Source organism: Lithobates pipiens, unplaced genomic scaffold (assembly GCF_037356315.1).
Source record: "Lithobates pipiens isolate NorthernLeopardFrog02 unplaced genomic scaffold, aLitPip1_a1.2 Scaffold_8, whole genome shotgun sequence".
NCBI lineage: Eukaryota > Metazoa > Chordata > Amphibia > Anura > Ranidae > Lithobates > Lithobates pipiens.
In genome coordinates this window covers 261335237-261348097 of record NW_027507903.1, presented here as the reverse complement: position 1 = coordinate 261348097, position 12861 = coordinate 261335237, and the positions used below count along the sequence as shown (strand labels likewise).

The 12861-nt window shown below is 42.3% G+C and overlaps 1 protein-coding gene across 1 annotated transcript in view; it reads right to left on the bottom strand.

Annotated features, from left to right (window-relative positions):
- Window positions 1-655: 655 nt before the first annotated feature.
- Window positions 656-12861, bottom strand: part of CEP290 (centrosomal protein 290) — a 338046-nt gene continuing 325840 nt past the window's right edge. Inside the window, exons 51-53 of the mRNA XM_077471382.1 lie at window positions 12524-12606; window positions 6410-6516; window positions 656-1517 (exon numbers count right to left, since the gene is read on the bottom strand). Of these exons, the coding sequence (XP_077327508.1) occupies window positions 1332-1517; window positions 6410-6516; window positions 12524-12606 (376 nt within the window). The 3' untranslated portion in view covers window positions 656-1331. The remainder of the gene's footprint in view (window positions 1518-6409; window positions 6517-12523; window positions 12607-12861) is intronic.

Here is a 12861-nt window from a genome sequence, read left to right as displayed (position 1 = left end):
TGTCCCAACTGGGTCTGAAACCACCAGATACAGTGAGAAGCATCTTTAACAGCTGCCTGATTACACCAGTAAATACCTAATTCAAAGATTCAGACATGTTAGCCTGCTTAGGAACTAGATCCTTAACAGCAGAGAAGAGATGAAAGAAGACTTTTAGAGGATGACTCTCTAAACGCCTCATTCTCCTGCAAGGGAAGAAAGTAGAAATGGCTCCATATATGATGAACAGGGGTCTTGAAGTGAACATGCTGTTTGTTATCCTCACCTACAGGTGACCAATTTATAGAAATTCCTACCAGAACTGACATCCACTTACTGAACAACATGGTATTGCAGCATAAGATCAGGTCTTTGCCTAGGGTTCATGCTGCTTTTCATTACTGACTGATGCAGAGCCTTAGATCTGACCCACTTTATAAAGTACAGAATATTCTGCTCCTAGCCTCCTCTTTATGTTGCTCATTTAACTAACTTATCTGATAAATAAATGCCTTTTCTGACAGAAAGCTGCTCAGGAGCAGAGTACTTTATTTCTAATGAAGTAGGTCATAGTGGAGGATTTGCTAAGGGCCACAGAAGTGAAATGAAACCTTGAGCCTTTGTAGTGCTAAACTATGTACCCATTGAAACGAATGCATTATATCATTTCTGTGTAAAAAAAAAAAAAAAAAAGTTTTTATTTCATTAAAGTACAAAAAGCATATACAAATTTGTCTAAAAGAAACCTACAATATATTATATGTACAGAGATGTATAAAGTAATCAATACAAAATCCTGACAGTAAAAAAAAAAAGTGCTCATTACAGTAGTAGATGCAGCATAAAACTGCAACCTAGTATAAATTAAGCAATGTAACCTTTTATTGAAATAGTTAGACCTGTTTCTGTGTTTTTCACCACCATTTCCATCCAAAGCAAACAAAATATTCAGAGAAATTTGGCTCAATTTTCTATCTATCTCTGGCCAGTTTTAGGCTGTGCAAATAGAAAATTGTTCCCCTCCAACCAATAGTATTGTGTACACCAATTTCAATTTATGCAGTTTGTTGGTAAGTAGTAAAATAGTCTAAAGTTTTTGTATAACTGTTATAGTCGGCTGTCCAGGATTGCAAGTACAAGGGTGGCAAAAGCACAGATTCTGTCCTGAATGAGAGGCAGTCTTATATGCACACAACATGCTTGATAAATCTTTCAAGTATTGCTGTTTGGAACTTGGTGTGGACTAAAGGTGTTTTATAGACCGTTACAGTTGATATACAGTAATTGCAGGCTACCTTCCTGCTAGTGTAAGTCATGGTGCTGAACCCATAACTTTCTGGAAGTTGTGGTCTTCAGCAATCCACATTAGCTGGAATGTCTACATGAACCCCAAACTGCTCTGAAAGAGCTTTAAGCTTTTCCTCCAGCAGTATATTCTTTTTAACCTCTTCATTGTAATTGTACTTCAGATCTTCAATCTCTTCAAAAAACGAAGGGTCAAAGTGTTCAAGCTCATTTTTCAACTTTTTGATCTCTTCCTGAAACCAAACAAAACATTTCATGATATACTGTATAATTGCTGCTAGAACACAGTACCTGGTAAAGAGCGTTACTCGAGATTAAATTAATTTTAGTGGAGAGTGTAAGGCCCCTTTCACACATGCGGACATTATGTTTGTATTTCATCCACCCGTTTGCGGATGAAATACCGACATACATGCATTCCTATGGGATAGGAGACACCCGCTATTGTCCGATTCTGCAGACGGAGGAAAATCCTATTTTTCTATCCATCTGCAGACCGGATCGGATGACCACGGACAAACTGTCCGTGTTCGTCCAATCCCGCATAGAGGAGAATGGAGAGCTAACAGGGCGGTCCCTGCACAGTGTGCAGAGACCACCCTGTCCGCCGCCGGCTCAGCGGGGACAATGGAGCGATCCCCGCTGAGAAAGCAGATCATCACAGGGTGGATCATTACTGATCCGTCCTGTGTGAAAGGGGCCTAAGAGTCTTGCATGCAAATAACTGTACCCAAACGCCAATCTGCCACAGATTCTTTTCCTAAATTTTCTCCCCCTGCCTTAAAAAAAATATATATTTTCAACAATAAATTTTATTCTCCCATAATGCATTATGGGAATAAGAGGCATTACCTACTTTGACATGTATATATTCATTATAACAGATACCCAGAGTCCATTACTTACATATTTAATCTGGTTGTAAAAAAGCCACAAATCCTTCTAGTTCAACCAAGAGAACTTGCCTTGTATTCAATTAAGATATGGCAATCAAGCATATACAGTGCCTTGAAAAAGTATTCATACCCCTTAAACTCCACATTTTGTCATGTTACAACTAAAAACATTAATGTATTTTAATGAGATTTTATGTGGTAGACCAACACAAAGTGGCACATAACTGAAGTGGAAGGAAAAAGATAAATGTTTTTCAAAATTGTTTACAAATAAATATCTGAAAAGTGTGGCACGCATTTGTATTCAGCCCCTTTACTCTGATTCCCACTAACTAAAATCTAGTGGAGCCAATGGCCTTCAGAAGTTAGCTAATTAGTGGCCACCTGTGTGTAATTTAATCTAGGTATAAATACAGCTGTTCTGTGAAGCCTTGTTAGAGAACCTTGGTGAACAAAGTTGTGGAGAAGTTAGGTTATAAAAAGAAATTTCCCAAGCGTGGAACATCTCACAAAGCACTGTTCAATACATCATCCAAAAATGGAAAGAGTATGGCACAACTGAAAACCTACCAAGACATGGCCGTCCACCTAAACCGCTAGGCCAGGCAAGGAGAGCATTAATCAAAATCACTCTGGAGGAGCTGCAGAGATTCACAGTTCAGGTTGGAGAATCTCCACGGAACAGCCATTAGTCGTGCACTCCACAAATGTGGCCTTTATGGAAGAGTGGCAAAAAGAGAGGCATAAAAAGTCTCCTTTGCAGTTTGCGAGAAGCCACATGGGGGACAAAGCATATGTGGAAGAAGTTGCTCTGGTCAGATGAGGCCAAAATTGAACTTTTTGGCCTAAAAGCAAAACGCTATATGTGGCGGAAAACTAACACTGCACATCACACCATCCCCACTGTGAAACATGGTAGTGGCAGCATCATGTAGTGGGGATGCTTTTCAGAGTTGATGGTAAAATAGATGGAGCTAAATGCAGGACAATCTTACAAGAAAACGTGATAAGCCGCGTATGCACGATAGGAATTCCGGCCAGAAAAAGACTGATGAGAGCTTTTCATCGGAAAATGCAACCGTGTATATGCTCAGTCGGAATTTAGCTGTCCGAATTTCCGCCAGCCAAAAAAGTATAGCATGTTCTCAATTTTCCCGACAGAAATACTTTCTATCGGAAATTCCGATCGTGTGTATGCAATTCCGACACACCAAAAATCACGCCTGATCAGATTCAACTATGAGACGGAAGCTATTGGACTTCCTTTTTCTAGTCATGTTGTACGTCACCACGTTCTAAATGATCGGAATTTGGTGTGACCATGTGTAGGCAAGACAGCTTGAGCCGAATTCTGTTGGGAAAACCATCAGAGCTTTTTTCGACGAGAATTCCAATCGAGTCTGCAAAAGATTTGGAACCTTCCAGTAAAACAACCACACTAAACATGCAGCCAAAGCTACAATGGATTGGTTTAGATCAAAGCATGTTCACGTGTTAAAATGGCCCAAAGTCCAGACCTAAATCTGATTAACAATCTGTGACAAGAATTGAAAATTGCAGTTCACAGACACTCTCCATCCAATCTGACAGAGCTTGAGCTATTTTCCAAAGAATAGTGAAGAAAAATACTGTGCCACCACACAATAAATGAGCTGCTGACACTGCAATTAGACAAATTGTGTAAAGAGAGTGGTAAGTATTTAAGTGCAGCGCTAAATAACGTGTAATAATACAAACATATGAGTGATAGTGCACAATTCAAACGGTGCAAGATAAGTACATTTTCAGACTCCCAGTGTCTTTTGATGCAGTTTAATGGTTCTCAATAATAAAAAAAAAAAAATTATATATATATATAGAACCATAATGTCCATTAACCACTTGCTTACTGGGCACTTAAACCCCCCTCAGTCCCAGAGCAATTTTCAGCTTTCAGCGCTGATGCACTTTGAATGACAATTGCGCGGTCCTACAACACTGTACCCAAATGAAATTTTTATCATTTTTTTTCCCACAAATAGAGCTTTCTTTTGGTGGTATTTAATTACAGCTGGGAGTTTTATTTTTTGCTAAACAAAAAAAGATGCAAAAAAAAATAAAAAATCATGTTTAAAAGTTTGTTATAAAATTTTTCTCCTTCATTGAAGTGCGCGGATGAGGCGGCACTGATAGGCTGCACTGGTGGGCACTGATAGGCATAGTTAAGGCGACACAAATAGGCACAGATAAGGCAGCACTGATGGGCAAAGATGGGCACATAAGGTGGCACGGATGGGCACTGATAGGTACCACTGATAGATGGGACTGATGGGCACTGATAGGTGGCTCTGATAGGTGGCACTGATGGGCAGCACTGCTGGGCACTGGTAGATGACACTGATGGGTACGGATATGTGGCACGGGTGCAGCACCTTTGTTAAGGCAGATTGTGGGCACTGCTGGGTGGCACTGCTGGGTGGCACTGTGGGCACTGACGGGGGGCACTTACTTTTTTTTATTGTTGCACTGACAGGGTTGCAGGTGGGCACTAGCAGTGCTGGCCATGATTGGGACTGATGTCCCGATCACGGCCGCCGGTGATCGGCTTTTTTTTTTCTCCCCGCGCTGACAGCGCGAGGAGGAATAATAGCCGATTACCGGCTCCGTTATATCACATGATCAGCTGTCATTGGCTGACAGCTGATCACATGATAAGGGGTCGGGATCGACCCCTTGCACGGATCGGTGATCAGGCGAGTCTCGTAGACTCGCCGATCACAGAGCGCGCCGATCACAGAGCGCGCCGCTCGTGCACGGGACTACGTCAATAGACGAAGTCCCGGAAAAGGAGATCCGCGCTGTAGCCGTCAATTGACTATAGCGCGGATCTCAAGTGGTTAAACTGAACTGAAGTCTGAATATTTACTTATCTTGTATAATTTAAATTGTGCACTGTCACTCATATGTTTGTATTACACGTTACTAGTTACTTAAAGCTGCACTTAAATCCTTAGCAATATTTTGCAAAGAAGAATGGGTAAAATTGTCACTCTCTAGGTGTGCAAAGCTGTTAGAGACATCCCCAAAAAGACTTGCAGCTGTAATTGCAGTGAAAGGTGGTTCTACAAAGTATTGACTTGGGGGGGCTGAATACAAATGCACGCCACACTTTTCAGATGTTTATTTGTAAAAAATATTAAACCATTTATCATTTTCCGTTCACTTCACAATTTTGTGCCACTTTGTGTTGGTCTATCGCATAAAATCCCAATAAAATACATTTACGTTTTTGAATGTAACATGACAAAATGTGGAAAAGGGGTATGAATATGTTTCAAGGCACTGTAGATGAAAAAAAAAAAAAAAAACATTAATCCTTTAAGGGCCTGTTCGCACCATCTAGGGTATCGCATGCCAAAGCACATTAAATGCATTGATGAAACATGGTGCTATTAATTCTGAATGGCACTCCAACACTCCTGTGAACTAGCACGCACTGCCACTTTGCTAAGGGGCTTTCTTTGTTAGTTTAAACTAAACCACTTGCTGTAGCTGCTAAGAAGGCCTTTGCTGCCATAAGGGCTGGGTCACACCATGCCTGCATCTGTGTGATTTACTTCCGTTTCTGTGCAATTTCAGCCTATTCATTTTGAATGGGCTGACATTGCACCGTATCAAAAGTAGTGCATGCACTGCTTTTTAAAAAGCAATTGATTTGCATGGTAGAAAAATACAGTGCGGGGGAAAAACACACTACATTTGCAACCTGCATTTGGGGTGTTATTAACTTTTTATTGACACCTGCTGCAGATTGCAAATGTGCGTTTTGCAAGCGGTATGAATCGCTCGGGAACGAACAGCGCATTCCTCTGCGATTTCAGATGTGAACCGGCCCTTAAAACAGAACTTAACCCACCAATTTACCTGTACCAATGAGGGTAGGCTGAAATGGTTGTTCATCATGTAAATTACCCCTACCAATGTAAGCTCCATGAGGAGGATCCTCCTATTCCTTCTGTATTGAACTGTATTTTAATTGTACTGTCCCCATTTTTATTGTAAAGCACTGCGTAAACTGTTGGTGCTATATAAATCCTGTATAATAACAATAACTGAATACATCTGAGGATCAGTACGGTAAGGATAATCTTGTCTGTATATCTGGAATTTCAATACTTGTAGCTATTTTAAGATTTAGATTAAACTCTCTTTATTTTCTTCCTTTCTATCATGCAAGTGCTTTGTTTTACCTTCAAGTGCTGTTTCTCCAAATCTGAAGTCTTTATGTGTGTTTGCAGATCCACTACTTCTGCCATCAGGTTGTGTATTCTCTCTCGTTCAAGTACCTCATTAGACCCTAGAGAACAGCATGGTAGAGCAGTTACATCCAGTCACTCATGTCTAGTGTAATATACAATAGAGAAAGCAGATGGGAAAAATAATGCCTGTTTTAATACTTCACATCCAGATGAAATCCAGTATTTCCTTTAGATGGATTTACCATTAAATGTTGAATAGAGCCTGTCGTCTTAGTGTACCAGATCCCCTGGCAATGGCCCCAGCAATAAGGATTACATAGTAATCTGACTTTTTAACACTATTTTTAGAGAATACATGCTGAGTGTCTGGGTTAAAAAGGTCTGATTTCTTAACAAATACACACACATACACTGGCACCTCCCTCTCTCTCTACTATTCCTTAACACATGCAGAGCCTACCTATTACAATCTACTGTAATTCTTAGGTTATGGTCAACATAAAGCAGGCATCTAACATTATGTTCTCCTCAGGTATTAACTCCTCAGGTATTAACTGCGCTTTCATCCCTGGACGCCTTTCAAATTTGCTGCCATCGTGGGTTTTACCACAGAAAAGGTTAACTTTGAGGTACTGAGTGTTTACGGTCATTCATTTTCCTTCCGATCGGCATAAAGTAGCCATCCTGCTGCTGTTCCTACTGCTCACCTACAGACTGGAAGCTGGAATCTGTCTTTAAATCCCAATGTGAGCTGGCACTTTGCCTGTGTTGGCAGTAATCTGTCAAACTGTAGCAGAAAGAAAGGATCTCTCTTAAAAAGCATCTCTCCAGTGCTGGGTAGACCTCTGATTAATTGTGTGGAACAAACAGCAGGAATCTTTGCTTCTTTTGTGTTGGCTTGGTACAAGTGTCCCACATAGCTCTGAAAGTCCATACAGAGCACCTCAGTTTCAATGCTAGGAAGCTAATGCTACATTTTATAGAACATGTGACCTGCTTAATCTTTGAGTGATATTATTTTCTTTGTCCTATACTGGATATTGTGATTAGGGAATGCCAGAGCGTAATCCTGCCTTAACGCAGGAGGTCTAGGGAGAGGTTGAAAAAAAAAAACAACCCTTCTCCTTTATCTATGTTTGCAGTAGGTGCCCACCCCCAGCCCCTCAGAGTCCCAGAAAGCCCATAGGGCTCAAAGTAAGAGACCAACTAAGCCTTCTGCATGAAGGTGCAACCCCACTTCAGGAAGCAGATTGTGAACCCAGGTGGATCCTTGGTTAGTCTGCTTAGTTCAGTCTCCATCTTTGTTGTCAATGGTCTAGGCCAGTGATGGCAAACCTTGGCACCCCAGATGTTTTGGAACTACATTTCCCATGATGCTCATGCACTCTGCAGTGTGATTGAGCATCATGGGAAATGTAGTTCCAAAACATCTGGGGTGCCAAGGTTCACCATCACTGGTCTAGGCTCCAAGCAGGCCAATGGGTCTGACTCTGGATCATACCAGGTAGTCCCTGGTATCCACTTGCCAACCAGTCACATACCTAGTACATCACTGGGTTTCAAGTGGTTGTACCAGTATAATGGCTGCAGCTATCATCCCGGTACAGTTTTTTTTTTAGAGCCAATTTATTCTCTAGGGCCTCTGATTTAAAAATAAAAATAAATTATATATATATATATATATATATATATATATATATATATATAATGTTTGGGGGTTCTATCAAATTTTCTAGCAAAAAATACTGATTGTTACATGTAAACAAAAAGTGCCAGAAAAAAATGCCTGGTCTTCAAGTGGGTATGAGCCTTCAGCGAGCTGGGATAATTTCTTTGCTCCCTTCATTCAGTGAAGATCCGCTATCCCTGGGGCTAGCAAGTCGGAATCACAGAGGAACCCTTATAATAACTTTCTGGTCTCAGACAACCTCTGTTAAAAAATGACTATCTACAACTCATATGTTGGTGTGATGGTCATTGGGAAGAACACTCCTTACACTTGTGGTCATTGGGAAGAACTCTCTTTATACTTGTGGTCATTGTGAAAAATTACAAAAATTACATCCTTACAGATCGCTAAAAAGATCAAGTGTGTCAGTGGGAACTTTTTTGGAAGGCAGATATTGCAAGGAACCCTTAGCAAACTCTGGAGGAGCCCTAGTTGAGACACCTTGGTCTATAGTGAAACTGGCTAGGCGTCTGGTACTGCCGAAAAGGAGGCTAACATCAGGCCCAAAGAAACTCATGCAATTATGAATTGAAGGCTGACTCTGAGCACATGAGCAGAGCCAGGACTGAAGCAAGCATGTTGGTAAAGACCCAGGGTGCCGTGGACAGGCCAAGTGGAAGAGTGACAAATTGGTAACCTGGCATGCCCACAGTAAAATACAGATAGCATTGATTAGGAGGAAAGGTGAGGATGTGTAAGTAGGCACCAATGTTCACACAGACCCCCTATAGAAGGGAGGTAGTGACCAATCTGCTTGACTGCATGTGGAACTTTTGAAAAGGAAGTTGAGCGTTTTCAGACCCAGGACTGGCTGAGTGCCTTTGTTTGCCTAGGAAACATTGGAGGAACTCTCAAACTGTTCCCTGTCTGAAACCGAGCAAACTGTTGAATAGCAATGTGAAGATGGCAAATTCAAGAGCAGGAGGCAGAGTCCAAAACTCTAGTTTGTAGCCCTATGATAATGACTCACTGTACTCAAATGTTAGAGATTTCTTGGGACCAGATGCCCAAAAAGGCAGATATACTGTGGCAAGTGGGGGCATATCTTAATTTGAAAGAGGGCTAATAGCCAGACTAGGTTGGTCTAGAGGTTCACATCCATCAACGAAAATGTACTCCATGTTTTTGACTTGAAGCTTGAGGCCTGAACATTTCCTAGTCGCAGGAGTGAAAGCATTTTTCTGTGGGAGGAGAATACTCTTATTACCAAGTGATTTATTTATTTAGTATGTATCAAATATACACACTCTCTCAAAGCATCCTCTTGAGATGCTTCTTATCCTGGAGTTCTGTTGACCAGCGTTTGAGCCATATCATTCTTTACATGTGAACAGAAATTATGCTCATCCAGAATATCTGGTGAAACATATCTGCTAAGCTACTAAATATTATAAATGAGGCGCAGAGATAATAAATAGTTGTGAACAAAGAACACAAGTGTTTGCTGGAACTAAATACCAATAACAACAACATAAACCTGGAATATCAATAAAGCCGTATGGGGGGGGGGGGGCGCCAAATAATGAGGGTCTGGAGAAATTTTACTACCGATACCTAGAGACCAGTGGGGTTTATTTACTAAAGGCAAATCCACTTTGCACTACAAGTGCACTTGAAAGTGCAGTGATTGTAGATGAGAGGGGTACATGCAAGTAAAATAAAAAAACAGCATTTTTGCTTGCACACGATTGGATTATAAAACCAGCTGAGCTTTCCCTCAGATCTTATTTACCTGAAACTTGTTGGGCAGAGCTACGAGCGTAATGTCACACCGTGTAAGTTTTAGGAGCATTGTTTATTACTTTGAAACCAAGTTGTGGGATACATTTAGATTGAATTATTTTATATGGTACTCGTGAAGACATACAATAAATGCTACACCCAATGGTCATTTTATTCATGGTGTGTGGTGTTTTATGAGTAAAAGTGAGGAGTGATGTCCCCAGAAGCGGAGAAATGTGGAGGCAACCAGTCCTGTGGAAACGGTGATTGATGCCCACATACGCTTGATGTAAATGCCCGTTTGCTGCTCAACATCTGGCAGCACATCCTTGCAGTGGTTGCGCATTTCATCCATTCGGTGGAAAGAAATTCACATGGTTTTGATATTGTTCTGTGGTGACAGATGTGGATTATTCACTTGCACTTTTGGACCATTATATATAAAGTGGGACTATAACTGTATCACAATTTCGTATTGATTAAAGCACTGCCATTATTACTGTATATTTACACAGAAGTTATTTGTATATCAACTGTCATTGCTAGTGGCTTCTCTAACATATTTATTTTAGAGGTGACTGGATATGTTTTTTATTTATGTTCGGAGAGCTCTAGCCTCTGGGGAGTGGTGTTGAGGACCAGGGCACTTGTTGTATACATGTAAAAAATATGTTTGGGACTGCTTATGATGAACTGACACGATTTTCACACTTAAAACACTGGTGTTTATTCTTTGTTCACAACTATTTATTATCTCTGTGCATCATTTATAATATTTAGTTGTTTGTGTCACAATATATTCTTTATTAAAGGCTCCAGTGATACTTTGTATTTTTTGGTGAGATATCAGCAGAAGGCATCTCATCCTGATCTCATTCCTCAGAAGCCAAGGGGGGAAATCTTCCTTGTCTACCTCCTCTTCAGGCAGTGTGGCAGCCACAAAAGTAAGGACAGAGACTGACTCAGGACTAGAGACTAAAGGGGTTTGATTGGGACCCCCTGTCATCTATGGCCTCCAATAAAACCAAGCTTCTGCCCATAAGGTCAGATATGGTGTCTGAGAACTCTCCAGATAGGTAGGAAGAGGTGTGTGATGCAGAGGAAGGCAATCAGACTGAGGACAGTGGTCAGAACAGAGAAGACTAAGGCCGCGTACACACGGGCGGACTGTTTGCCCAACCTTGTTCGTCAAACAGTTTGGGCAAACAGTCCGCTCAAAATTTGCATGAGCGGACTTGCCCACACACGAGTGGACTGTTTGACGAACAAGGTTGGGCAAACAGTTCGCTCAACTTTTGAAATGAACGGACTCGCCCACGTAAGGCGGAGGCAAGTCCGCCCATTTCGAGCGCGTGTACAGGTAGGCGGGGCCCGCGAAGGAGACGTCGCGGGCTCCGCCGCCTGGAATGGGCTTAAAGGGGAACCCCAACGCCGAAAAAAATCGGCGTGGGGGTTCCCCCCAAGTCCACACCAGACCCTTGTCCGAGCACGCTACCCGGCCGGCCAGGAAAGGGGGGGCGAGCGAGCGCGCCCCCCCTCCTGAGCCGTACCAGGCCGCGTGCCCTCAACATGGGGGGGTGCCTTGGGGAAGGGGGGGCCGCGCGGCCCCCCCACCCCAAAGCACCTTGTCCCCATGTTGATGAGGACAAGGGCCTCTTCCCGACAACCCTGGCCGTTGGTTGTCGGGGTCTGCGGGCGGGGGGCTTATCGGAATCCGGGAGCCCCCTTTAAGAAGGGGGCCCCCGGATACCGGCCCCCCACCCTATGTGAATGAGTATGGGGTACAATGTACCCCTACCCATTCACCTGTGAAATAAAGTACAAATAAAAACACAACACAGGGGAAAAAAATATTTTATTGCACAGCCGGGGGTCTTCCGTCTTCGGGGGTCTTCTCGCCGGACTCCTCCGCTATGTGTGTGTAGCTCTTTTGCTAGCGGAGGAGTCCGGCTTTCTTCCTCCCCGCCGCCGGCCTCTTCTCCCGACTTCGGGGGTCTTGTCCCCCTCTTCGGTTCTTCTGCCGGGCCACCGCGCCTGGTCCGGTGGCCCGGTCTTCTGTCGCCGTCTTCCGTTCTTCTGTCGCCGCCTTCGGTTCTTCTGCCGGGCCACCGCGCCTTCTTGTAGCTCTTTTACAGGCGGTGGCCCGGTCTTCTGTCGCCGATGTCGTCGTCGCCGCCGCCGCCGCCTTCCGTTCTTGTTCTTCTTCTTGTTCTTCTTCTTCTCCTGGAGATGTTGACTCGACGAGCTCTCCGGCCGGAATGCCAGGGACGCGCTCTGCTGCCACTTATATAGTGACAATGGGGCGGGGTCACATGGTATATGTCATGGTATACTATTCCTACTGTCACTAAGAACCAGTGCTGGAATATATTTTACTTTCACTGACCTTTTGGAATCTTCTTAATATACTGGTGACAGTCTCACCCTTTTAAAAAAAAAAGTTGTAGAACCCTGAACTAAATTCAAAGAGATAGGTATTTGTTACTGCTAGGGCTAGGAGTGAAGGCTGAACACTATTACTATTCCCAGCCCATTTTATGGAAAACTGTCTCTGTTGCCTATGGCTTTTAAACATACCTTATTCATAAAAGGAAAATATAGTTAAAAGCATCATTTACTTGCTGCAATTACTTTATATAACAAATTCTATGTACCTGATATACCAGTTTTCTGTTTATGTATTTCCAGTTGGTGAATCAGCTGGGATTTTTCATCTTCTAAGCGTTTATTGGCTAATCTGAAACAGAAATATTGACCGTTTACAAGCTGAACTGAATCCAAAAAAATGAAAGCAATCAATATGTGATGCCATAAACACTCTGTACTGTTTTTTTTTTTATATAGAGAAATATGACCACTTAAAATATCCTCTAATATTACCGTTTCCTAAAACTACAACTAGTTTTACCTAAATCTAAATATCAGTTTTCAAACTTTCAAAAAATTATTTCTCCTTTGTTCATTGACGGACACAGCATCTTCATCTTGACCT